The sequence below is a fragment of the Hyaena hyaena genome, unplaced genomic scaffold, assembly GCF_003009895.1.
Source record: "Hyaena hyaena isolate Hyena2069 unplaced genomic scaffold, ASM300989v1 scaffold_1210, whole genome shotgun sequence".
In the NCBI taxonomy this organism is placed as follows: domain Eukaryota; kingdom Metazoa; phylum Chordata; class Mammalia; order Carnivora; family Hyaenidae; genus Hyaena; species Hyaena hyaena.
In genome coordinates, this window is record NW_024081845.1 from 71,615 (window position 1) to 97,574 (window position 25,960).

Below are 25,960 nucleotides of genomic sequence, written 5' to 3' on the forward strand. Positions count from 1 at the left end.
ATGAATAAAAAAGGGTAGCATACAAGTGGCAGGTTCAGGAGGTTTCAGAATATGTGAGAAGGGAAGAAAGGAAAGTTTATGGCAAACAGATCACTTTTAAAGATGTGTAATTTTCCCCTCAAATGTACCAAATTTCCTTTCCCCTTCCCACCCATTTATTTACAATGAATATACTTTTCCACCATTGCTTCAGATTGCAGCTTTATAGAAGTCTTTGGCTCTGACCAAATGGTGGACTCAACTAACTATGTCTGACACATACATGCCTTTGGACTCTTTTTTGTTTCTTTTTTTAAGTAGACTTCACACCCAGGGCAGAGCCCAGGGCAGGGATTTAACCTACAGCCGTGAGACCAAGACCTGAGATCAGTAGCTGGGTGCTTAACCAACTGAGCCACCCAGATGCCCCACATACTTTGTACTCTTCTGGGTCCCTGTTTACTTACTCTTTTTCCCCCTACGTAAAATATTTTTACCTCTCTTCAGCATCTCTTCAATTCCTTCCTGTTTAAAATCCAGTTCTAATTCTTCTATCAAAACATTTCAGGAAGTCTTAGACTGAAGTCCCACCTTTTCTGACGTTTTTTAAAGCATTAGTTATATATTATTTTGACTTGACAAATATACAGTGCTTATTTTGTTGTTATTCTAAGCTGTTACTTAAATCTTACATCATAATTGTAGTTTATCCATGTTTTTGTTTTACCTCTGTGATTACACTGGAATCCTTTATCAGAGCAGAGACCATGTATCTTCTACATCTTTGTGTCTCTCACATTGCCTAACACAGCAGCTACATGTCAAATTATATCTTTGGACCTGTTTTACAAATCATAATGAGACCTAAGTGAAAAGCATTATGAAGTTTATATATGAGTTACTTTCTGATTCTAAACTTACTTTTGACTAAAAATTTTATCCTTAATTTATAATTTTTGTACCTTGTGTGGGGTAGTTCTTTCTCATCTTGTATTTGAGGTTATATTTCCTCCTAGTTGATCAGAAACAGAAACAGTTGAATTGAACCGGAAGAATTCATAAGAAATGCCTAGATGCTGAAAAACATTGATTTCAATGTCTTACTGAAAGAAAGATCTTAGATTTCTTTGAGATACTGCCTAAAATTTGAATTTTTAAAACATTTTGGGAGCACCTGGAGGGCTCAGTAGTTTATGCATCCAACTCTTGATTTCAGCTCTAGGTCATGATCTTGCAGTTTATGAGATCAAGCCCAGTGTTGAGCTCTATGCTGACAGCACAGAGCCTGCCTGGGATTCTTTCTCTCCCCCTCTCTCTCTCTGCCCCTTCTCTGCTCACATGCTCTCTCTCTCTCTCTCTGTCTTTCAAAATAAATAAATAAACAAACAAACAAACAAACAAACATTAAAAATATATTTTTTTTAATATTTCAGAATACTGTTTGGAGTAAGTTTCATTTTTCTTTTTATAGGTATGGAAAAGTTGAGGCCACTCGCATATTGTTAGAGAAAGGAAAGTGCAATCCAAACCTTTTAAATGGACAGCTTAGTTCTCCTCTTCATTTTGCTGCTGGAGGAGGACATGCTGAAATAGTACAGATTCTCCTAAACCATCCAGAAATTGACAGAGTAAGTTATTTTCCAGGGTTCTTTAAATGTCAAAGCAATGAAAAACAAGTAATGACACTAAAATGTTCAATTGTATACTTGAGAAATCAACTGAAAAATAAATTTTACTTAGTATATAATATAGGTAATATTTATGTATAAACTTTGATTTTATACGTTTTTATTGTGATAAAATATGCCCCACATAAAATTTACCATTAGAGCCATATTTTAGATGTATAACTCAGTGGCATTAATTACATTCACATTGCAGTGCATCATCACCACCATCCATATCCTGCATATATATAAAATTTAACCTCTTTTTGTGTTATGTTGTATTTCCTCAATATCTTTAAGAAGAAAAAAGAATTTCTACCCATTTTTCCAGAATTTGTATTAATAAGTATTTAAAAGGGGAAAATAATTGCTTTAAACAAAACCTTTGTTGGATCTTATAATCAAAACTTTTAAAAAAACAATCACATTGATTATTAGTGCTTTGAGTCTTTCATCTTTATCAATTCATGTTTATTTTGAGTATTGTGTGTGCTAAGTGTGGTTAATATTTAGTACTTGAAAAAGTCTATTTTTTATGAAACTTTGATTGAATGGCCTTTTCATTTACAATACCATATATCTGTAGTGCTTTTTTGTCTTTATATTTTTTCCAACATTTCTAGCACATAACGGACCAACAAGGAAGATCCCCCTTAAATATTTGTGAAGAAAACAAACAAAATAACTGGGAAGAAGCTGCAAAACTGTTGAAGGAAGCCATTAACAAACCAGTAAGAATCACCTTCAGAAATAGAGCCATGCCAACTATTTACATTGATAAGTAATTTGAGGATCTGTGGCAAGAGTGGAATGGATGGATGGTTTCTTTACTGCTTTTAGAAAACCTCATGGTTAGATCTCTTAAGTATTAAATTAGCTATCATCCCTAACATTAAGACATTTATTCTTGAATAACAAAATAAAATTGCATCATAAATCTTTCAGTCACTTAAAATTAACCTAATTTCCAGTATAATCTCAATACTTGATGATGTCTGAAATAATTAGCAGTAACATTAAGATAGAAAAAAATTAACAATTAGAAAAACTCAGTTTGCCTAATAGTTAACAGTGATGATAAAACTATGATCAGTTTAAAAACTGTGTGAAAATTTGCAAACCAGATAAAAGGATCTGTAGCAACAGATAAAGTATAAAAGTTTGATCTCAACAAATATAATCTCTCAGCCTTTCCAGACATTTCCATCAATTAGACAGTATTTGTGGAGTATTTCTGTGAATTTAACACCTTGAAATGCTGAAAGTGACAAGTGATAAAGAATAAAATATATGATCTCTGCCTTTAAGAATATTAACACACAAACCCACCACACACTCAACAGATTTTGTGAAAATACGGTTCCACAAGCACAAGACAAAGTCAGGGAAGTAGGTAAGCAGTATAGGCACCTTTCTATTATACTTCATTACAATTTATTTTCTAATTATATAGAGCACATTATTATTCCTAGCATAATTTTTATATTCTAAATGAAAAAGATTAGAGGAATTAGGTACTCTAAAATGAACTGGCCTGGAAGTTATTTGGAGGCTTCTAATACAGTAAAATATATTGAGAACATATTGAGTTACTTTCATTAACAATAAAAATGTATCGAGGATATATTGAGAAACCACAATGAGAAATTACCTCACACCAATCAGAATAGATAGCTTCAAAAAGATAAGAAATAACAAGTGCTGGTGAGGATGTGGAGAAAATGGAACCTTTGTGCACTCTTAGTGGGAACGTAAATTGGTGCAATCACTGGGAAACAGTATGGTGTTTCCTCAAGAAATTAAAAATAGAGATACCATACGACTGGGTATTTACACAAAGATAATGAAAACACTAACTTAAAAAGATACATGAAATTGCTTCTTGACCTTTTGGCTAAAATCAAGTGTGAAAAGATACATGCACTCCTATGTTTATCACAACAGTATTTACAGTAGCCAAGATATGGAAGCAACATAAGTGTACATCAATAGATGAATGGATAAAGAAAATGTAGTACATATATACAATAGAATATTAACCATGAAAAAGAATGAAATCTCACCGTTTGCACCAACATGGATGGACCTAGACAGTATTATGCTAAGTGAAATAAGTCAAACAAAGACAAGTGCCGTATGATTTCATATATACGTGGAATCAACAAAACAAAACAAAAACAGACTCCTAAATATAGAGAACAAAGTGGTGGTTGTTAGAGGGGAGATGGGTAAGGGATTGGCAAAATAGGTGACAGGGATTTTTTTTTTTTTTAATTTTTTGTTTATTTTTGAGAGAGAGAGAGGGAGAGAGACAGAGCACAAGCAGGGGAGGGGCAGAGAGAGAGGGAGGCACAGAATCTGAAGCAGCCTTCAAGCTCTGAATTGTCAGCACAGAGCCTGACGTGGGGCTTGAACCCATGAATCATGAAATCACGACCTGAGCTAAAGTCGGATGCTTACCTGACTGAGCCACCCAGGCGCCCCAGGATTTTTTTTTTTTTTTTGAGAATATTATTACTCTCTGAGATTTTTCTGAACTGGAGGAAAGAAAATGGCTCAAGGTGCATTGCTCCATAACTTTCATGTGTACAGTCTTCCCTCACAGATTCCTCTTAGGACAAATTACTGCTGGAACACATTTCTACCATATAATCTATAGCCCACTAGACTCACGAGATACTTGACTAACACCAGATTTAGTAACCAAGTCTGTATCCCTCATAGGATACCTACTTTGTACATGAAGAGCTTTAAAACAACTCCTAAAAGAATCTGAAGTTGAATATATTTTTTTAAATGTTTTATTTATTTCAGAGAGAGAGATAGCATGAGTAGGGGAGGGTCAGAGAGAGAGGGAGACACAGAATCCAAAACAGGCTCCAGGCTCTGAGCTAGCTCTCAGCACAGAGCCCAACGTGGGGCTCAAACCCATGAACCATGAGATCATGACCTGAGCCAAAGTTGGATGCGTAACCAACTGAGCCACCCAGGTACCTCAAACTGAATATTTTTTAAGAGCCATTCAACTTAGTTTTTCAAACTTACATGACCATGAATCATCCAGAGGGGGAAAAATGGAAAATGTAAATAATGGAAATAAAACTTTTTTAAATAGTGCCAACAGATACTCACTTGAAGCAATTTCCTGCTGTTTTCTATTTTATAAATCTATAATAAAGCATATGAAATTGAAACTGAAGCATTTTGTTAGTTTGGAATATATAATTTCTAACCAGGTTGCTATCCCCCTTTGTCCTAGTATGAAAAAGTTCGGATATACAGAATGGATGGATCATACCGTTCTGTGGAATTGAAGCATGGAAATAATACCACAGTGCAGCAGATAATGGAAGGAATGCGTCTTTCTCAAGAAACACAGCAATATTTCACTATTTGGATCTGTTCAGAAAACCTCAGTAAGAAAGTTGTTATTTTGTTGTGTAAACTTCACTAGTCTTTTTTGAGAGTGGGGTGGGTTGGCAAACTTAATTATAGCATCAGTTTCTTACTGACTTTCACATTTTGAAATGATAAAGTGATCTTCTCTTTTATATAAATTACTAGTGTTCCAGCTGCTGAAATAGGTTAGCTTCTGGGGCCCCTCTTCCATTGCTTCATTCAAAGTAATTTTTAAGTATTTTAAAACTTTTCTTCTCTAATCATGGAATTAACGTGAATGACATTAAATGTAGTGCTCATCCAACTTGCCTTAATTGTTAGTGCTCATTTCACCTGAAATAATGCAAATGTTTTCTCTTTGTATCAGTTTTCTATCAAATCTTCTTTTTAAAAAAAAAACATTTATTCATTTTTGAGAGACAGAGCATGAGTAGGGAAGGGGCAGAGAGAAAGGAAGACACAGAATCTGAAGCAGGCTCCAGGCTCCGAACTGTCAGCCCAGTGCCCAACATGGGGCTCCAACTCACGGACCATGAGATCATGGCCTGAGCTGAAGTCAGATGCTTAACCAACTGAGCCACCCAGGTGCCCCTCTACCAAATCTTTTCATTTCAAATCATCCTGATGTCACTATAGATTTGTCTTTCAAGGAAATATTGCAAATATATAAAGGAATTAATTGTTTATTTAATGATTTAATTGTCTTTTTTTAAAACTCTTGATTCTACTGATTATAATTAAATAGACTATCATGGAATTAAAGATCTTATATACATATAATACATTTTATTTGTTTTAAGAATTATATTCTTATATTCTTTAATTTTTTACAGATTTTATTTATTTGCTTGTTTCTTTATAGGTAGGTTCTGTGCCCAGCACAGAGCCCAATGCTGGGCTTGAACTCACAACCCTGAGATCAAGACTTGAGTTGAAAGCAAGAGTCGGAGGCTTAACCGACTGAGCTACCCAGGCACCCCTTTTAAGATTTTATTTTTAAGGGGCACCTTGGTGGTTCAGTCGGTTGAGCATTTGACTCCTAATGTCAGCTCACGTCATGATCCCAGGATTGTGGGATCAAGCCCCGTGTCAGGCTCCATGCTGAGTAGAAGACCTGCTTAAAATTCTCTCTCTTCTTCCTGTGCATGTCTCCCCTCTGCCCCATGTTCTCTCTAATTAAAAAAGAAAAAAAGATTCTAAGTTATCTCTATACCAACATGGGGCTCAAACTTATAACTCTAAGATCAAGAGTCATATGCTCTACAAACTGGGCCAGCTAGGTGCCCCTCATAATTCTTAAATTCTTTTTTTAATGTTTATTTATTTATTTATTTTGAGAGAGAGCGACTGAGTGCATGTGTCGCAGGGATAAAGGGGGTGGAGGGGAGGTAGGGAGAGAGGAGAGAATCATAGAATCCTATCCCAAGTGGGCTCTGCCCTGTTAGTGCAGAGCCTCATGTAGGGCCTATCCCAGGACCCGTGAGACCATGACCTGAGCCGAAATCAAGAGTTGGGTGCCCCAATCAACTGAGCCACCTAGGCACCTCCGTAATTCTTATATTTTTAAAAACAGAAGCTCTTAACCTAAAATTAGGTAGTAATATTATTGGTTAAAGTCAATGTTGAATAGAATTTAGGCCTTTAATTTGTGTGTATTGAGCACTTAAGTACAGATAGTTTAATACAGATTTTCCATGTGTTGATATAATTTATTTTTACATTATCATTTATAAAAGGAAAGATGTTTTTCAGGCCTTCAACTCAAGCCTTATCATAAACCATTGCAACATGTTCGTGACTGGCCAGAAATACTTGCTGAATTAACTAATTTGGATCCCCAAAGAGAAACACCACAGCTTTTCCTAAGAAGAGATGTGAGACTTCCTTTGGAAGTTGAAAAAAAGGTTTGCTTGGAAATCCTGTTTTAGTCATTTAAATGCACAGAATCTATTGTGTACCTGTGGTAGGAACTAGAAACAAAAATTGTGTTCTTCCTGCATGAGGATGAGGAGGTTTTCTGTTTTTCTGTTCAATCCTCACATCCCTGGGGTGAGTGGTAGAGTGTGAATTAGTCTGCTTACAAAGCCACTGGTTAGGTTTTCTATTTCTTCCTCCATTGTCATAGAAACAAAAGATATAGAGAATCTATTCAAAAGAGAATTAGCAACCAGATGGAAGATGGGTTATACAAAAAAATTTTTAGAATAGTTAAGAGGTACAGTATCAAAGACAAATTTAATAAAGGGCTAATCAGTGTGTAAATTTCAAAGGTGAGAAGAGATATGTTGATGTGGGAGGAGAACAGAAAATATAATGGAGAAGACTGTATTTGCAAAGGGGATATAAAAAAGTTACTCTCAATAGTCAGTAAATGGCTATTTCCAAATCAAGCAGAAATTATATAGATAGTAAAAAATGAGAATAGAATTTACATTTGATAAAAAGATGTGTTCCATATAAGTATACTTAGATCTGTAAATTTTAGAGGAGGTATGAAAATGCTATCCAAAAGGTGAATGGACAGCAAAGACACTTAAGGTAGATATTACAGGTTAAATGAGATGTGATAGGCTAAATACAAGAGTGGCTTTGAAATTGAAGAAAAAAAGTTTCAAGTTCTCATAACTTTGGTGAAGAAAAAACACACAGTGCATTCCCTGATTCTTATCCAAGGGAATATTAAACAGACAAGTTTAAGCAAAGTTTATTATGAAAAGTTCAGTGACCATGTACAAACTTGACAAATGTTTTGTACCCGACTACTTATATTGTTCCTCACATATTATCAGACCAAAGATAGATTTGATCCTCTCAGTAAAATATACTGGCAGTTACATAAAAATTTGTATAAAACTTACCAAAAACAAATATCTTAATTATTCATTAAAAAATGTATTAGAATTTCATAAGTAGAACAAAAGGAGAAAATACCAATTACTCCTCTCAATTGACACAGAAAAGGTATTTGACAAAATCCAATACCCTTTCATGATAAAACTCTACGATAGAAATAGATGGGAACTTTCTCAACATGATAAATGGCACTTAAGAAAAACTTACAGCTAACATCATACTAAGGTCAGGAGCAAGACAAGGATGCGAGCTTTCACCACTGCTATTTAACACTAACCAGAGCAATTAGATTGAAAGAAAAAGAGAGAGAGAGAAGAAATAAAAAACCTCCTCATTGGAAAGGAAAAAGTAAAACTATTTGCAAATGACATGATCCTATATGTAGGAAATCTCAAACAATCCACAAGAAAGCTATTAGAGCTAATAAATAGATTCAGCAATGTTGCAGGGTACAAGCTTAACAGACAAGAATCAGTGGTTTCTATACACATCAACAAACAACCCAAAAAAGAAATTAAGAAATTCATCAAAATAGCATCTTAAAGAATAAAATACTTAGGAATAAATTTAACGAAAGATGCAAGACTTGTACATTCAGAACTATAAAACATTACTGAAAGAAATTAAAGAAGATCTATGTAACTGGAAAGACATCTGTGTTAAGGGTAGGAAGATTTCATATTGTTAAGATGTCCACACTAGCAAAGCATCTACTGATAAACCACATTCTCTAAAAAAATTCCAAAAGCCTTTTTATAGAAATGGGAAAGGCAATCCTTGAATTCATATGCAATTACAAAGGGCCTTGAATAGCGAAAGCAATTGTGAAAAAAGAATAAAGTTGAGGGATTCACACTTCCCAATTTCAAAATTTTCAGGCCAGTGTGGGCCTGACGTGTGGCTTAAACTCACAATTTGTGAAATCATGACCTGAGCTGAAACCAAGAGTCAGATGCTTAACTGACTAAGCTATCCAGGTCCCCCTGGCAATAGATTTTTTAAATATGACACCAAAAGCATGAGCAACAAAAGAAAGTATACACAGATTGGACTTCTTCAAAATTAAAAACATTTGTGCGTCAAAGGACATTAGGAAGAAAGTGAAGAGACAGTTTACAGAATGGGAGCTACAACTCAACAACAAAAAAAGTTAAAATGGGCAAAAGACTTGATTTCTCCATTGAAGATACACAACTGGCCAAGAAACCTGTGAAAAGATGTTCAGCATCACTGGTCATTAGGGATCAAAACACAATGATAATCCACTTCACACCTCCTAGGATGGCTATTTTAATTTTAAAAAAGGAAATAATGAGTGTTGGTAAAATTACAAAGAAATTGTCATCCTTCTACGTTGCAGGTGGGAATGCAAAATGGTACAGCTGCTATGGAAAACAATAGTAATTCTTGAAAAAACTGAACACAATTACCATATGATCCAGTAGTTCCACTCTTTGGTATATACCTGAAGAATTAAAAATAGGACCTCAAACATATCTATATGCCAGTGTTCAGAACAGCATTATTCACAACAACAGAAATGGTAAAAACAAACTAAGTTTCCATCAAGAGATGAACGGATAAACAAAATGTGGTATACACATACAATGGAATATTATTCAGCCATAAAAAGAAATGAAGTTCTGATACATGCCATAACATGGATAAACCTTGAAAACATTATGCTAAGTGACATAAGCCAAGCCAGAAGCAAGAGGACAAATATTGTATGATTCTACTTACATTAAATATCTAGGAAAATTCACAAAATAAATTAGTGGTTAGCACAGGTATCAGGGAGAGAGAGTGTAGAGTTATTGCTTAGTAATATAAGTATACTCAGTCTGTCTTTCTTCTCCACCTAAGTAATATTTTAAAGGTTGATTGGTGGAGAAAAATCAATAACGATAAAACTTGGATAATAAATTTATTGCATAATTATAAAGAATATAAAGTGAACTCAAGTGAAAAAGAATCAAGGTTTAGTAGGTATCTTAAGTCAGAATATCATTATAATCTGATAAGATAGATCATTATGTTCTTTCATTATGTAATTAAGAAATTACAATTTGTACCATCTGAAAAATGGAAGAATTACATTTATTGGTTGAATCATTCCTTCAGGATGAAAATGGCCTGATTTTATTAGTAAAGAATAATTGTTGACTAATGCTCACTGAATATACTATTAGGAATTATAATTATTAACTACTCAAACTCTTTAAATTCACTGTTAATTTTGAGAAATTAAAGCCCATCGGAAAGTTGACAGGTAATCAGATTCATTAAGTTCACTAATGGCTAATATTTGGCTTTTTTCCCTTCATCTTCTCTATTTATTTTTTTTTTTATGAACCATTTAAAAGTGAGTTGCAGGGGCGCCTGAGTGGCTTAGTCGGTTAAGCAACCGACTTTCGCTTAGGTCATGATCTCGCGGTTCGTGGGTTCGAGTCCCCGCGTCGGCTCTGTGCTGACTGCCAGCTCAGAGCCTGGAGCCTGTTTCAGAGTCTGTGTCTCCCTCTCTCTCTGACCCTCCCCTGCTCACGCTGTCTCTCTCTCTCCTAGAAATAAATAAAAATTAAAAAAAAAAAAAAAAAGTGAGTTGCAGACATCATGGCACTTAAGCCCTACATATTTTGACATTTATCTCCTAAGGAAAAGGACATATGAACTTAGTATGATACCATTTTCAACCTAATAAAATTAAATCTCCATAATAACATATAATATGTGATCCATATTTAGATTTTCCCCAATTGTTTAAAAGTCTTTTATAGCTAGATCCCATATGCAGGATCTAGTTCATACTTTATATTTTATTGTTACTCTTTAGTCACTTTTAATCTAGAACAGTCCTCCCACCTTTTTTCCCTGTGAAATTCTTTTTTTAAGTTTTCAATAGTATATAGAGTATTATAAGCTATTATTTTAGTAAGATCAAAATAACTTTTTTTTTAAATCTTTTTTTTTAATATTTTTATTTATTTCTAGGAGAGAGAGAGAGAGACAGAGTGAGCAGGGGAGGGTCAGAGAGAGAGGGAGACACAGAATCTGAAACAGGCTCCAGGCTCTGAGCTGGCAGTCAGCACAGAGCCCGATGCGGGGCTCGAACCCACGAACCGCGAGATCATGACCTAAGCGAAAGTCGGACGCTTAACTGACTAAGCCACCCAGGCGCCCCCAAAATAACTTTTACCACAGGGAATTGAGATCACTTTGAATTATATTTGGAAATCCTTTAAGTATTCATTCAGAAACTCTATAATTGGTGACTATTTCTAAGCATAAGTATATTCTGTAGGCTAGCTTTTTTCAATCTTTGTTAATCTTATTCAATAAAATGAAACTTTGTAAAGTTTTTGAAACTTAGGGAAAAATCTTCTGCTCTCCTTTAGTGTTATTTGAAAGTACCAAGTAGTTTTTATCAAATGAAATAAAAAATATTTTAAAATAAGATTTTTTAAAACTACATGTACACTTCTAGGAATTAATACACTTTCTCGTATCTTCCTTGAGGCTCACTACTATATCATATGAAACATGTAAAACAATCTTTGAAGAATATAATTTGTTTAGGTAAAGTTGCAGTAGGAACTATCCATATCCTATAAACTAATGATAATCTTTTATTAGACTGTAAATCAGAGGTTACAAACTATAACCTATTGCTATATCTGAAGCTGTTTATTTTTATATACTCTGCAAGCTATTAATGGTTGAAAAATTAAAAAAGATAATATTTCATGATATGTGAAAAATTTGTGAAATTCAAATTTTAGTATCCATCTATAAAGTGTTATTATAACATCACCACACACCTGTTTGTTGTTGTATTGTCTGTGGATGCTTTTGTGCTATGTGACTGACTCATAAAGCTTAAAATATTACTCTCTGGCCCTTAACAGGGAAACTTTGTGAACCCCTACTCTGAATCAAAAACAGGTCATTTATAAATGAATATGTAGCTTTTGCTTTTCCATATTAGAAAGTGACAAGTTGTATATTTGTAACAGGAAATTGTAGCCCAGTAACCAAATTCTACTTTTTCCTTTAAGATTGAAGACCCACTAGCTATTCTTATCCTCTTTGATGAAGCCAGATATAATTTATTAAAGGGCTTTTATACAGCTCCTGATGCTAAACTGATAACATTGGCAAGTCTACTGTTGCAAATAGTTTATGGGAATTATGAGAGTAAGAAACACAAGCAAGGTTTCCTAAAGTAAGTATTTAATACAGTGTGTGGCCTTGTGCTATGCTCACGATTCTATTTAACCAAGAAATTAAAAAAATGTTATTAAGAAATATGCTTTAGTTTGGAACTGAAGGACACAAGAAGGCATGGAATGAGCGGGAAAAATGGTAAAGAATTCTTAAAGTTATACTCTTTCCAAAATTATTTCTCTTGATTTTGACTGTGATTTGATATACTTTTTTTTTTTAAGATTTTATTTTTTTAAAGTAATCTCTACACCCACTGTGGGGCTCAAACCCACAACGCTGACATCAAGGGTCACATGCTCTACCGACCCCCAGCCAGGCACCCCTGGATATATCTTATATTTTTTCTTTGATTTATCTTTATTATATGTCTAAATAAGTTAATTACAACCTGACTTGATAGGCAGTAGAAAATATTATAAGACAGATGCATTTAAGAATCCTACCACAACAACTAGCTTTCAGTCTTTGAGAGAAAACACTGAGGTTTTAAACACTGAGGGTTGTTTGTTGTGGTTTTCAATTTTCAAAAATATTTTGTGGTTATTGAAAGAAGAAACATTTCTCTTAAATGAGAGTGTTAGGAATGGCTTTTGCTTAAAATTTTTAGAGTTCTCTAATATTTTACAATACACATTTTTCAGCTCAAAGATCATATTACTTAAAAAATCATGTTACTTAAAGCAATTTGTTTCTAAATGATATATGTACTTTAGCTACTAAAGATGATTTATTTAAAGCATGTTCACATATTTGCTTACAGTGAAGAAAATCTAAAATCCATTGTACCTATTACGAAATTGAAAAGTAAGGCACCTCACTGGACAAACCGAATACTTCATGAATACAAGGTAAGCTGTTTAACAGTAATAAAGACATTTTATGCCCTAATTGAAATTTTGTAAATTAAATCATGTAATATGTTTTAAATGTAGGTACATTAGATTTATAGTCCTGAAATTAAAAATGGATCTTCTAGTTCATATGAAACCGAAAGTAGCATATTTTTATTTTTAACAATGTGGAATCTTTTATTGAATACTTCCTATATGCTGGATACTGTGATAAGGATTAGAGATTACACACACACACACACACACCACACACCATGAAATTATATACTATCTTTGTCCCTGAGGCACATAAAATCTAACAGAGTACACAAACACAATTTTTATACTTCGATATTTCTTTCTATTTTGAAGTATTAAGAACTGCTCGTGGGATAGTGTCACACAATTTTATTCTTCTCTGGGGGCAGCCATGATTTTAGAAACTGCTTAGTTGACCTATTTGGATTATCAAAGGTATGTTCTCTTTTTACATCTCTTTTATTTTACCTTATTTGTTTTTAGAATCTTAGTACAAGTGAGGGTGTCAGTAAAGAAATGCATCACCTTCAGCGCATGTTCTTACAGAATTGTTGGGAAATTCCTACCTATGGAGCAGCTTTTTTCACAGGACAGATATTTACAAAGGCAAGCCCCAGCAATCATAAAGTCATCCCTGTGTATGTAGGAGTGAATATAAAAGGACTTCATCTCCTCAACATGGAAACTAAGGTATATTTTCAGCTTTACAGCTGTTTTTGACCAATGTCTTAATAAAATAGTACCAGCCTACCTGAAAAATCTAGAAATGATATATATATAAAACTATTTGTTGCAATTTCATTTGTAATAGCAAAGGAGGAGGGATGAAAAGTACATGATTGTCAACAAAGTGTTGATTATTAACATTAAATGTATTCTATATTTATATAATGTGTTAATCATTGTACATTTCTGTAGTGAAATACTGTGCAGTCATATAAAAGAATGAAGAATGTAGAGAATGATTTCCAAGATATATTTAATGAAAAAGCACAGTAGTGGACCATATGTAATAGGCTACTAAATGTATAAAAATGAGGGGAAGTCAAGACTATATTTACATAAATACATATTGCTTCTGTATGAATAAAAAGTCTCATGAAACCTTTAGAGAAGGCAACCAGGTAACTGGGAACAAGAGTGGGAAGGAAACTTTACTAGGTACCATTCAGCAACTTAAAAAAAATTTTTAACTGTGATTATATTACCTACTTAAAAAATCAGTTAAGTTTAAATGAAAAAAATACAGATTAAAAAAAGAAAAATATATTGGGGTGTTCAGTCAGTTAAGCATACAACTCTTGATTTTGGCTCAGGTCATGATCTCATGTTTCGTTAGATCAGGCTGGTGTTAGACTATGCAATGACAGCACAGAACCTGCTTGGGATTGCCTGTCTCCCTCTGTCTGCCCCTCCCCTGCGTTGGCACACACTCTCTCTCTCAAAATAAATAAACATTAAAAAATATGGGGTGCCTGTGTGGCTCAATCGGTTGAGCGTCTGACTTCAGCTCAGGTCATGATCTCACAGTTCGTGGGTTCAAGCCCCACATCAGGCTCTGTACTGACAGTTAGCTCAGAGCCTGGATCCTGTTTCAGATTCTGTGTCTCCCTCTATCTCTGACCCTACCCTGCTCACACTGTCTGTCTGTCTCTCTCTGTCTCTCTCTCTCTCGGTCTCAGAAATAAATAAAACATTAAAAAATTTTAAAAATATATGTAATATCTGTCACAAGGGATTCACTTTGAAAATCAGAATTAATTATACGAGCCTTTGGGGGAACAGACAAGATAAAATATGGAAGGGATTCAGGCCTTTCCCATCAGAGGCTTATTACTATATTGTACTCCTTTTTCTAATCAGTCATTATATATAAAATACAGAATTACCAATTATTTTTAGCATATTTAACACATTTATCTGGATGAACAGCTTCCTAGCTTGTAATAGAAAGTTAATCAAATTTATTTTGTTCATTCAGATTTGTCTAAGAATAGACCATTTCAAGTCAGTTAAAGTAATAACTAAGCTTATACATTAGAAAAGGCATTTTAGGGACGCCTGGGTGGCTTAGTCGGTTGGGCGTCCGACTTTCACTTAGGTCATGATCTCGCGGTTTGTGGGTTCGAGCCCCGCGTCGGGCTCTGTGCTGACTGCCAGCTCAGAGCCTGGAGCCTGTTTCAGTCTGTGACTCCCTCTCTTTCTGACCCTCCCCTGCTCACGCTGTCTCTCTCTCTATCCTAGAAATAAATAAAACATTAGGAAAAAAAAAGAAAAGAAAAGGCATTTTAGGGGCACCTGGGTGGTTCAGTTGGTTAAGCGTCTGACTTTGGCTCAGGTCATGATCTCCTGGTTCGTGAGTTTGAGCCCCACATTGGGCTCTGTGCATATAACTCAGAGCCTGGAGTCTGCTTTGGATTCTGTGTCTCCCTCTCTCTCTGGCCCTCTCTGCCTACTTTTCCTTCGTCTTTCTCTCAAAAATAAATAAATGTTAAAAAATTAGCAAAGAATTAGATTAGGAAATTTTATCATAAACCTTATTTTTATTTTCATCATTTTTATAAGCCTTTCTTTTGTAATCACATAACTTCTGAAAGTAGTTTAGTCATTTCATGATAACTCAGGATCATTTTTATGGGCAACAGCTATTTTTACCATGCTCTTAGATATGCCCATGAATGAAGATATAGAGTATTTAGGGACATAGGGCTGAATAGGGACTGAATTCAGTAGTTTATCTAGAACTTGATTTTTTTTGAAGCCTTTGATGTCAGCTTGCTTTTGGTCGTTTGCTTATTATCATTTTCTATTTAAGCTACTTTACTCACACAAAATAGGCTGCTTCTAATTAGTTTGTAACCAGTTTTCTATTTCTTTTGTACTAAGTTTATTAAAGGAAATCGTTGGAGAAACTCCCCTCACCATTTCAGTAAATTTTTCCTCTGCTGTTTCAGAGCACTTTATACAACATTTACAAATCCTTCTTTACTGAATTAATTGATGACGCTGTGGGTATGACACTGAGCCTTTTCTCTAAGCTATAGTTTATGTTTGACTTGGCAGGATTCCAAGTTTAGGAACAAATAAAATGTTTTATTTAGTTCTAAATGATAGTTCAGCATTATCTTATAACATTTCACATGAATAATATTCTGGTCCAGCAATCGAGTATATGAGATAGCAGTTGCAGGCAGAGGATGGTAACAATATTACTAGTTAACAGTCTGCTTTTTTAGGATAAGATGTTCAATTTCTAGAAATATAAATTAAAATGCTGTCCTTGGGTATAAGAAGGTATTTAAACCAAAGTGTAACGATGTTTTCTGTCTACCTGATCATTACCTTGTGTTCTGTAAACCGCTGATAAATTTACAGCACGTATGAAAGCTTTAAGATGATTATATTTTCTAATCACCAAAGGTGAGAGCAGGCAGCTTGTCCTTAGTTGTCGTCAGAGTCATCAAGATATGCTAGGGTTGAATTTGACAAGTTTAGAATAAACATCATTTGCAAAAATACCTTCATTTACATTTAAAACTCTACCTGGGGTACAGTAGCTTCAGAGATTAATTCTCATGAAAAGCCATAGAATACAGCTATGTTTTTTTATATTCTATTTTCTATATCTTGTTTCTCTTTGAAATAAGAGAGGTTCCCATTAGAAAGTATAGCTTAGCCAATTTCATAAGTTCATCAGAGACTTTTCTGTCCTACTTACATAAAATGTAGACATTATTGAATATATAATGCACTGTGTTGTGAATCAGTGTTTTACTATAGTGAATGTATTTCTGTTTCATAACTGAACCGTACTTGTTGATATGTCTTTAACCGTAATAGTACTTTTGCCATATCCAGGCAATAGATTACCCTTTGCCAATGTCAATTTATGTTGGCCATAATGAATGCCTTTCTGAAATAAAACTGGTTATGTAAATATCACATAGTGTCATTCTTCCTGCTCATTTATCACCATCACTGTTTCTCCTGTCCACTGGCTGGCTATGTGCTACTTGTGGCTTCTGTGGCTTTCCCTTTTCTGCTCTCAACTTCCTGACATTTTCTCTTGTGCTTTTTGATTTCCCTCACTAAACAACTTGACCCTTTGTAAGTTTTACCTTGTAAAGAGGACTACTTTTTCTTTCTGGAGTACACTGTATCTATCTCTCAAAGCTACCATATGGACTCTGACTTTTCAGCTCCATTGAGCTGTTGTCATTATTGTGGGTCTCTCAAGAAGTTCTTCCTTTGTGTTTAACAACAAAACCTTTATTTTTAATTTATAATCCCAGTATTTTTATTGGTAATTTGGCCCCCATATAATTGAGGACTTGCTATACTACAGATGTATTTTTTTCTATATATTAAACTGCTTTGAGACCATACTAATGGACTATTTTATCTCTTCATTAAACAAATTTCAAGCAATTGATCTGAAAGATAGACAGTTTAAGGTATTATGATATCTTGACCCAATGTTTCAATATGTTCCTTGATAAATGGCTATTTTAGCATATATCCCATCTATGAAGTTATATTTTACGTTATAAATAGGGATGGCTAATTTTAAAGAAGATGTTTTTAGTTTCCCATTATACATAATATACACTCATGTAAATTAATTGTACTATTTCATTTAAGAGTCTCACTTTTTTTTAAGCTTACTTATTTATTTTGAGAGAGAGAACACAACCAGGGGAGGGGCAGAGAGAGAGTTGGGGGGAGAGAGAATCCCAAGCAGGCTCCGTACTGTCAGCACAGAGTCTGATGTGGGGCAGGGGCTTGAACCCATGAAAGGGAGATCATGATCCTAGCCAAAACCAAGAGTTGGCCACTTAATCAACTGAGCTACCCAGTGCCCTGGTTTAGGGCATTTTTAAAGTGAGGTTCTTGATGTGCCTGGGTGGCTCAGTCATTTAAGCACTGGACTCTTTTTTTGTTGTTGTTGTTGTTAATGTTTATTTTTGAGAGAGACAGCACAAGCGAGGCAGGATCGGGGGGAGGCACAGAATCTGAAGCAGGCTCCAAGCTCTGAGCTGTCAGCACACAGCCCCATGAGGAGCTCAAACTCATTACTGCGAGATCATGACCTGAGCCAAAGTTAGACGCTCAGCTGACTAAGCCACCTGGGTATCCCAGCACCGGATTCTTGATTTCTGCTTAGGTCATGATCTCGTGGTTTGTGAGTCCAAGCCCTGTGTCGGGCTTTGCATTTATAGCACAGAGCCTGCTTGGGATTGTGCCTCTCCCTTTCTCTGCCCCTGCTCCACTCACTCTCTGTCTCTGTCTCATAATAAATAAATAAACTTTAAGAAGTATGAAAATTATTTTTTAAAATGCCCTAAAACCATATCCTTTTCACATAATATTAATTACATATAACCAGGGGACTGAGGTGGCTCAGTCACTTGAGCGTCTGACTCTTGATTTTGGTTCAGGTTATGATCTCGTAGTTGTAAGGTCAAGCCCCAACTCAGGCTCTGTGTTTAGTGCACAGCCAGCTTGAGATTCTTTGTTTCTCTCTGTCTCTGCCCCTCCCCTGCTTGTGCATGTGCGTTCTCGCTCGCTCTCTCTCTCAAATAAATAAAAATAAACATTTAACTATAATATGTTAAGAACTGCGAGTCATAGAAAGCAAATTTTTTAAATGTTTTATTTCTTTTTGACAGAAAGAATGTGAACAAGGGAGGAGCAGAGAGAGAAAGGGAAGTGCAGAGAGACAGGGACAGAAGATCCATCTATGTGGCTCTGTACTTGAGGTTTTGTGAGGCTATTGGGACAACTTTGAATACGTTTTATCCTAACATCAAAACCATTATGTTTAGACATAACTATATCATTGTAGATAGTAATAGAAGGTAGGTGCTGTTTTTAATATATATTTCAATAAAACAATTTCTAATTATATTGCAGGCTTTACTCATCAGTCTTAAGTATGGTTGTTTTATGTGGCAATTGGGAGAAGCTGATACATGTTTTCAGATCCATAGTATGGAAAATAAAATGAGCTTTATTGTACACACAAAACAGGTAAGTATCTATCAAGTACTCTGGACTTCTAATAATGAACTACTGTATTAGTAAAGATAATTTTTAAAAGTGACAATCCATTTTGCTTCAAGGAAACCCTTTGATATTATGTGAAATTAAGATATTTAAGACCAAAGAAAAAAGGCAGGACTTTCCTAAGCAAACAAGCTGGAAACTTATCTGAATATTTAGTTTTATAACAATCAAACTGTTTTCTTGCATTTCCTTTAATTCTGGTCACTATTCCCTATCTCTTTTATCAAGGTGTCAGGTAGTCCTTCCCCCTTCCTGACAAGTATCCTATCTTGAGCCACTAGTTGAATCCAATAGGTTGCTTCTAAAATCCCTTCAAACCCTTAGTACTCTGTCTATTCTTGATAAGCTTCCTCCTAATAAGAAAGTTCCTTTTCAGATAGACAGGGAACTGCTTACTGGCATGTATGTCATTTACACATTCTTACATGTTTCATATTTACTGTCAACGTATATTTTACTTTGTAGGCTGGCCTTGTGGTAAAACTATTAATGAAGCTAAATGGACAGTTAATGCCCACCGAAAGAAATTCATGAGAGGAAAGCAGCTGATACTTAAACTACCATATTTTGTAATGCACATTTTTTCCATGAAAGATTTCTTAAACTATCACTTTTAACAAGGCATTTAGTCTCATGTAATATATGAATGTATGCTACTACATTGTACAGAATCTGTACTTATGTTTGGTGTGTAATATACCAGTTAGTTTTATATAATATCCTCATAAGCTATTCTAATTTTTGAGAGAAACACACAAAAATATGTAGATTGATCATCTGTATAATAATGGGCAAAATAGTAAGCTTTATAAAAAGTTATTTTTGGTAAATGGTAAAGAATTTGGAGTGGAATGTAATGAAATTAAAATATAGCTTTGGTATAACTTTGTGTGTCATTTCAGAATATACTGAAAGTCAACATATTTGAATAAAGAAAATATATTTTCTACTTAAACCACATAGCACTGTTATTTCAAACATTTTTCTGTAATCTGTAGAAATTTCTCAATATGTTTTTAAAAGTCTTAGTTAAAATGTGTAATTAGTATAAGCTCTTATTTCTCAAAGTATAGTGCTTGAACCCCCTGCATCATAACCTGATGCTTCTTTAAACAAACATTTCTGGGACTCGGTATATACAAGTTCATTCACTCTCTAGAAGTAGCAGGGCCTGGGGACCTTAAGTTTTGGGGTTTTTTTCTGTTGAAATAATTCCAGATGCAGTAATGAATTTGGATTATTAAAGTAAATTACATATAAGTGCCTGGCACACAAGTACACACATAGACACACAGATTTAAGTGACAGTCTCTGGATATCAGTAGTTGCATTTATTAGGTATATGTTGTATTTTTATGATTTAGCTTAATGAATTATATTGCCTTAAATGAAGTAGATCACCAAAATATCTGTTTCATTTAGGGGAGTATTGATACCATAGATGAGGAGCTAACTTGATTATGCTGCTATTTAATAAGCTTAGAAACTGGTCTTTCCAAGCTAATAGATGGATGTGTTCTTAAGGTTGTTGTTGTGTTTTTTTTTTAAATTTTTTTAATGTTTATTTTTGAGAGAGAGAGAGAGAGAGACAGAGTGTGAGCAGGGGAGGGGCAGAGACACACTCACACAAAATCTGAAGCAGGCTCCAGACTCTGAGATGTCAGCATAGACCCCAGTGCGGGTCTTGAACCCATGAACTGAACTGTGAGTTCATGACCTGAGCCAAAGTCAGACGCTCAACTGACTGGGCTAGCTAAGCACCCCTAGGCTGATGTATTCTAAGTAAGTTCAGAGATACAGTAGTCATATTTGAAGTTTTCCTAAAGATTACAGATAATTTTTATATATCAGAATTTACACTTCACATTAATTTCTGCTTATTTCTAATGGTGCTCTGTCTGAGCCTTAGTAAAATTATATGATTAAATTGAATGAGAAAGCCTGCTTTATCTCTAATTCTGTGCTAAACACTTTTGATTCTACATAGACAATGCTCTGTTCAGTTTCATACATTCCAGTGGCCTCAACTGTTAGATACCCTGTTGACTCCCAAACCTAATATTTCAGCCTCAAATTCTCTTCTGAACTCTAGATCTTAATTTCCAATTTCTTGCTGTTCTAGCTCCACCTAAATGGCCGACAGAAGGAACCTCTATGTTATCAGAGCCGGAAACAGAATTTGTTTCCTCTACTCGCTCAATTCTATCCTTCCACTTGTATTCTCTGTTTGGTTAGTGACATCATCAAATTGCAGCCAGTTGCTTTTCCTGGAAATCTTAAAGTGGACTTCAATTTCTCTCTTCTTTATTACCCTCAACATTCCACTTATCAAATCTTGCCAAATTTCTTATGAGTCTTTTCCCATTTTCTTCCTCTCTGGTTGCCCTGCATCCACCCTAGTTCAAGTTCCTATGTTTGGTGTAACTTCCTCCTTGGCCTCTCCTGGCTGAGGCTCTACACCCTGCCCACATATCTGCTACACTGGTGCCAAGTTCATCTTTCTTATAGATCTGATCATTCCATTACACTCTGAAAATCTTTCATGGTTCCTCAGTACATTAGAATTAAATTCCAATTCCTCAGTATTGAATGCAGGGCCCTTAATTACACAATCACTAATGTTTCTATCCAAATTAATGTGTAACCGCTTTTCCCACACTTACCCTGTGCTCCAATCCAGTGTTTCCTAACCCTGGCGCTATAGTCACCTGAGGAGTTTCAATACATTATGACTCAATAAATCAAGTGTGGAGCTCAAGGATTTCTGTTTGTAAAGTATCCCATGTGATTTTGATATATAGCTAGGGTTTAGAACTGCTCTTGTAGCCAATTTAGGAGTTAGCTGAATGCTTTTCCTTTAACAGAGGGAGGTGAGGATGCAATGATACTACATCAAACAACTCCCTGCTCCATAGAATACAGTGTACCTTCCTGGAGTTACACAGTATGGCAGCACTGTAGAGAATGGAAGACTATTAGAGTAGCATGGCTATTAAAGGTTTAAAAATATATAGTATTAGAAAGTCAGTTTCCAGGGGTGCCTGGGTGGCTCAGTCAGTTAAGCATCTGACTCTTGGTTTCAGCTCAGGTCATGATCTTTCGGTTCATGGGATGAAACCCCATATTGGACTCTGTGCTGGCAGCGCGAAGCATGCTTGGGATTCTCTCTCCTCTTTATGCCCCTCCTCTGCTTGTGCTCTCTCTCTCAAAATAAATAAGTAAACATTTTTTAAAAAGTCGATTTTCAAATATGGTATTGAGAAGCAATAGTGATTTACTAGAAGGGCACCAACCATGGATGGGAAATTAGGGACTTACCCATTAGTTAAATAACAATAGCTAATACTTAAAATGTGCCTACTATGTGCCTTGCAGTTGTTTTAGATAATTAGTGTAACCCTTACAGATACTATTATTACCATTTTACAGATGAAGAAACAAAGTTAAGTAGCTTGCCAAAGAGAATGTAACTATTAAGTAGTAGAGCTGAGATTTTTATCTAGGCAGTCTGGCTCCAGTATATTAATGAATCAGGAACATGATATAAGATTGTAATAAAAATATAACAAGATATTTGTTTTGTTTTTTTTTAAAGCTTAGGAGTCAAACTTACATAGTGTAAATATTTTCACTTTCATGTATTGTATAACTTTGAATACAATTGTATATGGAGAGGTTATGTTAACTTGTCTAAGGTCAAAAACTATCAAGTGTTAGTGTCAATTCAAAATCTGGCAGTCTGGCCTCTATAATCAGACATTTGTCAGGAAAAGGAGAGGAAGGTGAAAAGGTTTTATTTAAAAAAAAAAAAAGTCCATAACTTGAAGGATGTTGTGTTCCTTGCTAATGAGGAGCGATTGGAGCCTTTGGGACTTGACTAACTCAGATTGGTGTGTTGCAAGATCACCCTGGGCCAGTGTACAGAAGGGCTCAAAGGAGTCTGAGTGAGAAAGTATAAGACAGTGGGGAGAAGTGAATTAATGTTTTGACAAAACCCAGTGACCCTTTGGATGTGAGAAATAAGAAGTAAGAGTTCTAAATCTTATCTTTCTGTCCTGGGCAACTGGAAAATGGTATCATAGCGCCTAAGATAAGGAATGGAGGATCATTTGACAAAATGTATTGGGTTCCACTGAGAAACAGGCAAAGATGGAGCAGCTCCAAAGCATCTCATTAGGCAAGAGACATCAATATGCAAAAGAAATAGCTTGGTACCATCCTGCATACTGTGTATGCAATATATTTCATATGGCCAAAACTTAAATATTTAAAAAATCTATATATCAATAGAGAAAAAGAGACTAGTATATTTTAGTGGCAAAAGCACATTCATTTATGGGTATCATAAGAGATATGAGGTGTCTAAAATGCCTTTTAAATGTACACAATATAAAGGAAAGCAAAAGAATCAAGGAATTTAGAGCAACTGGATCTCTTACCTAGCTAACAGGAAGGCAAAATGGTAAAACCATTTTCGAAGAGTTTGGTAGTTTCTAAGTTAAAAGACAACTACTATAAAACCAAGTCATTCCACTCCTGAGAATTTATCAAAGAAACAAAAACTTCTATTTACACAAAAATCTGTAATCAGATGTATATATGTTATACTTTCCTTTTTTTTTTTTCACAACTTATATGAAATATAACTTGATAACTGCCCCAAACTGGAAACAACCCAAATATCCTTTGATGGATGAGTGAAACAAACTCAGCTACATCCATATGAAATACTACTCAGCAACAAAAAAAAATAAACAATTCATGAACAATATGGATGAATTTCAAATACTAACTGAAAGAAGCCAGACTCAGAAAGTTACATATTGTAACATTACATTTATATGACATTCTGGGAAAGGCAAAACTGGGAAAGGGTCAGAAAGCAAATAGTAGTCTTCAGAGTAAGGTTAGGATGGGAATGAGGGGATGTGGGAATATAAAGGGAAAACATGAGGGAATTTGGGGAAGTAAAAGACTGTTCTATATCTTGATTGTGATGGACAACTACTCAGTATATCTTTGTCAAATCTCATGAAATTGTACATCAAAAAAGTAGGTTTTACTATACATAAATTTTAAAAGCACATATAAGAAAAGATTATGGGGCACCTGGATGGTGCAGTAGGTTAAGCATCTGACTCTTGATCTTGGCTCAGGTCGTGATCTCACAGTTTGTGAATTCGAGTCCCACATTGGACTATGTGTTGATGGCGTGGAGCCTGCTTGGGATTTTCTCTCCTTCTCTCTGTCACACCTGACCCACTTGTGCTCTCTCTCTCTCAAAATAAATAGACTTAAAAAATCTTTTTAAAAAGAGATCATAACTTGCTATACAAGTGTTGACAATTTACCAAAAATATATAAAAATTTAGTAGAACTAATGTCAGTATCCAAATTCTAATAGGGAGTAGTTAGAGGTTAACAGAGAGACTATATGTTCAGAAATGCAGACAACTTTAAAATATGGGGGAAGTTGAGGCACCTAGGTGCCTCAGTTGGTTGTGTGTCTGACTTTGGCTCAGGTCATGATCTCACTGCTCCTGAATTCGAGCCCCACATCAGGCTCTGTGCTGACACCTCAGAGCCTGGAGCCTGCTTCAGATTCTGTGTCTCCCTCTCTCTCTGTCCCTCCCCTGTTCATGCTCTGTCTCTCTTAGTCTCTCAGAAATAAATAAACGTTAAAAAAGAAAAAAATTTAAAATATGGGGGAGCACCTACCTGGTGGCTCAGTTGGTTAAGCATCTGATTCTTGATTTCAGCTCAGGTCATGATCTCGTAATTCGTGGGTTGGAGCCCTGCACCCAGCTCTGCACTTGCAGTGCAGAGGCTGCCTGGGATTCTCTCTCTTTCATTCTCTCTGCCCCTCCCTGCACTCTTTCTCTCTCTCAAAAATAAATAAAATACAGGGAAAATATAAAATTTTGCTAATAAAAATGCAAAACCTTGTTAAATTAGTTTAAATTCTATGAAATAAAACTCAACTAATTGCATTAATAAAAATCAATGTTGGCACAGGACTGAGACAATAAACGAGAATGTTTCTGGTTGCTACTAAAAATTGGTTTAAACTTTTGGTAAAAGAGTCTGGAAGATATATACCCCCTTGGAACTGATGGTCCCACATTGAGGACACTCAAAGGATGAGCCTGCTGACCCCACTTTCTCATTTGCAGTGCTTTGCTGGTATAATTTCCTCTACTTGCTTAGGGAGTAGACTGTATGTACTCTAAGGGGAAAAAAATAAGTTTTCCAACATGACTATAAAAATGAAACAAAATTGTACAGTTAAAAATAATGCATATCCAAAGCAATTGTTTTTAAAAGAAATTTCTGCCAGAGCATACTAAATGCTTTAGTTAGAAAATCACATAATTAAGTCATCAACTCAATTATATGAACAAATAACGCAAGTATAAATCCCACACCAGTAATTAGTAAATAATTTGTTGACTTTTGGAATGTGCTATGTGATGTTTTAGTAACATGCCTTCCCAGTTACATCTTACAAATGCTGATAATACTTTTTGTTTGTATTTAGTGAATATATACCAGTGAGGCAATGAGGGATAAATCATCTACACACAGAAAAATGGATTAAAAATGTTTGATATAAGTCAAATGTGTGCTATTTTTCCTTTCTAGATTGTTTTCTTCCAGTTAATATTGGAATAGTTTTGTACTACATAACCACTAAGAGGAAGAAAAGCCAGTCTGGGTATTTAATTTATTTCAACTATTTCACTCACAAGTAATTAACTGTACATAGTTAAAAGTTGGATTTTAATTAATTTTATCTGAACTTTGGCTTACTTGATAAATTATTTACTATTTTAAAATCTATGGACCACATATGTTGCATAACAGTTTAAAAGTAGGGCTTTACTAACTGCTATCAAGTTATTA

At 34.9% G+C, this 25,960-nt stretch overlaps 1 protein-coding gene across 7 annotated transcripts in view; it reads left to right on the plus strand.

The window, feature by feature from the left end:
* KRIT1 (KRIT1 ankyrin repeat containing) overlaps positions 1-19,909 on the plus strand; it is a 39,302-nt gene extending 19,393 nt beyond the window's left edge. For all 7 annotated transcript variants that reach the window (XM_039222892.1, XM_039222893.1, XM_039222895.1 and 4 more), the window contains 9 exons: positions 1,451-1,607; positions 2,270-2,377; positions 4,906-5,062; positions 6,798-6,949; positions 11,954-12,120; positions 12,883-12,970; positions 13,475-13,681; positions 18,905-19,021; positions 19,523-19,909. In XM_039222892.1, the coding sequence (XP_039078823.1) occupies positions 1,451-1,607; positions 2,270-2,377; positions 4,906-5,062; positions 6,798-6,949; positions 11,954-12,120; positions 12,883-12,970; positions 13,475-13,681; positions 18,905-19,021; positions 19,523-19,591 (1,222 nt within the window). In that variant the 3' untranslated portion in view covers positions 19,592-19,909. The remainder of the gene's footprint in view (positions 1-1,450; positions 1,608-2,269; positions 2,378-4,905; positions 5,063-6,797; positions 6,950-11,953; positions 12,121-12,882; positions 12,971-13,474; positions 13,682-18,904; positions 19,022-19,522) is intronic.
* The last annotated feature ends 6,051 nt before the right edge of the window (positions 19,910-25,960 follow it).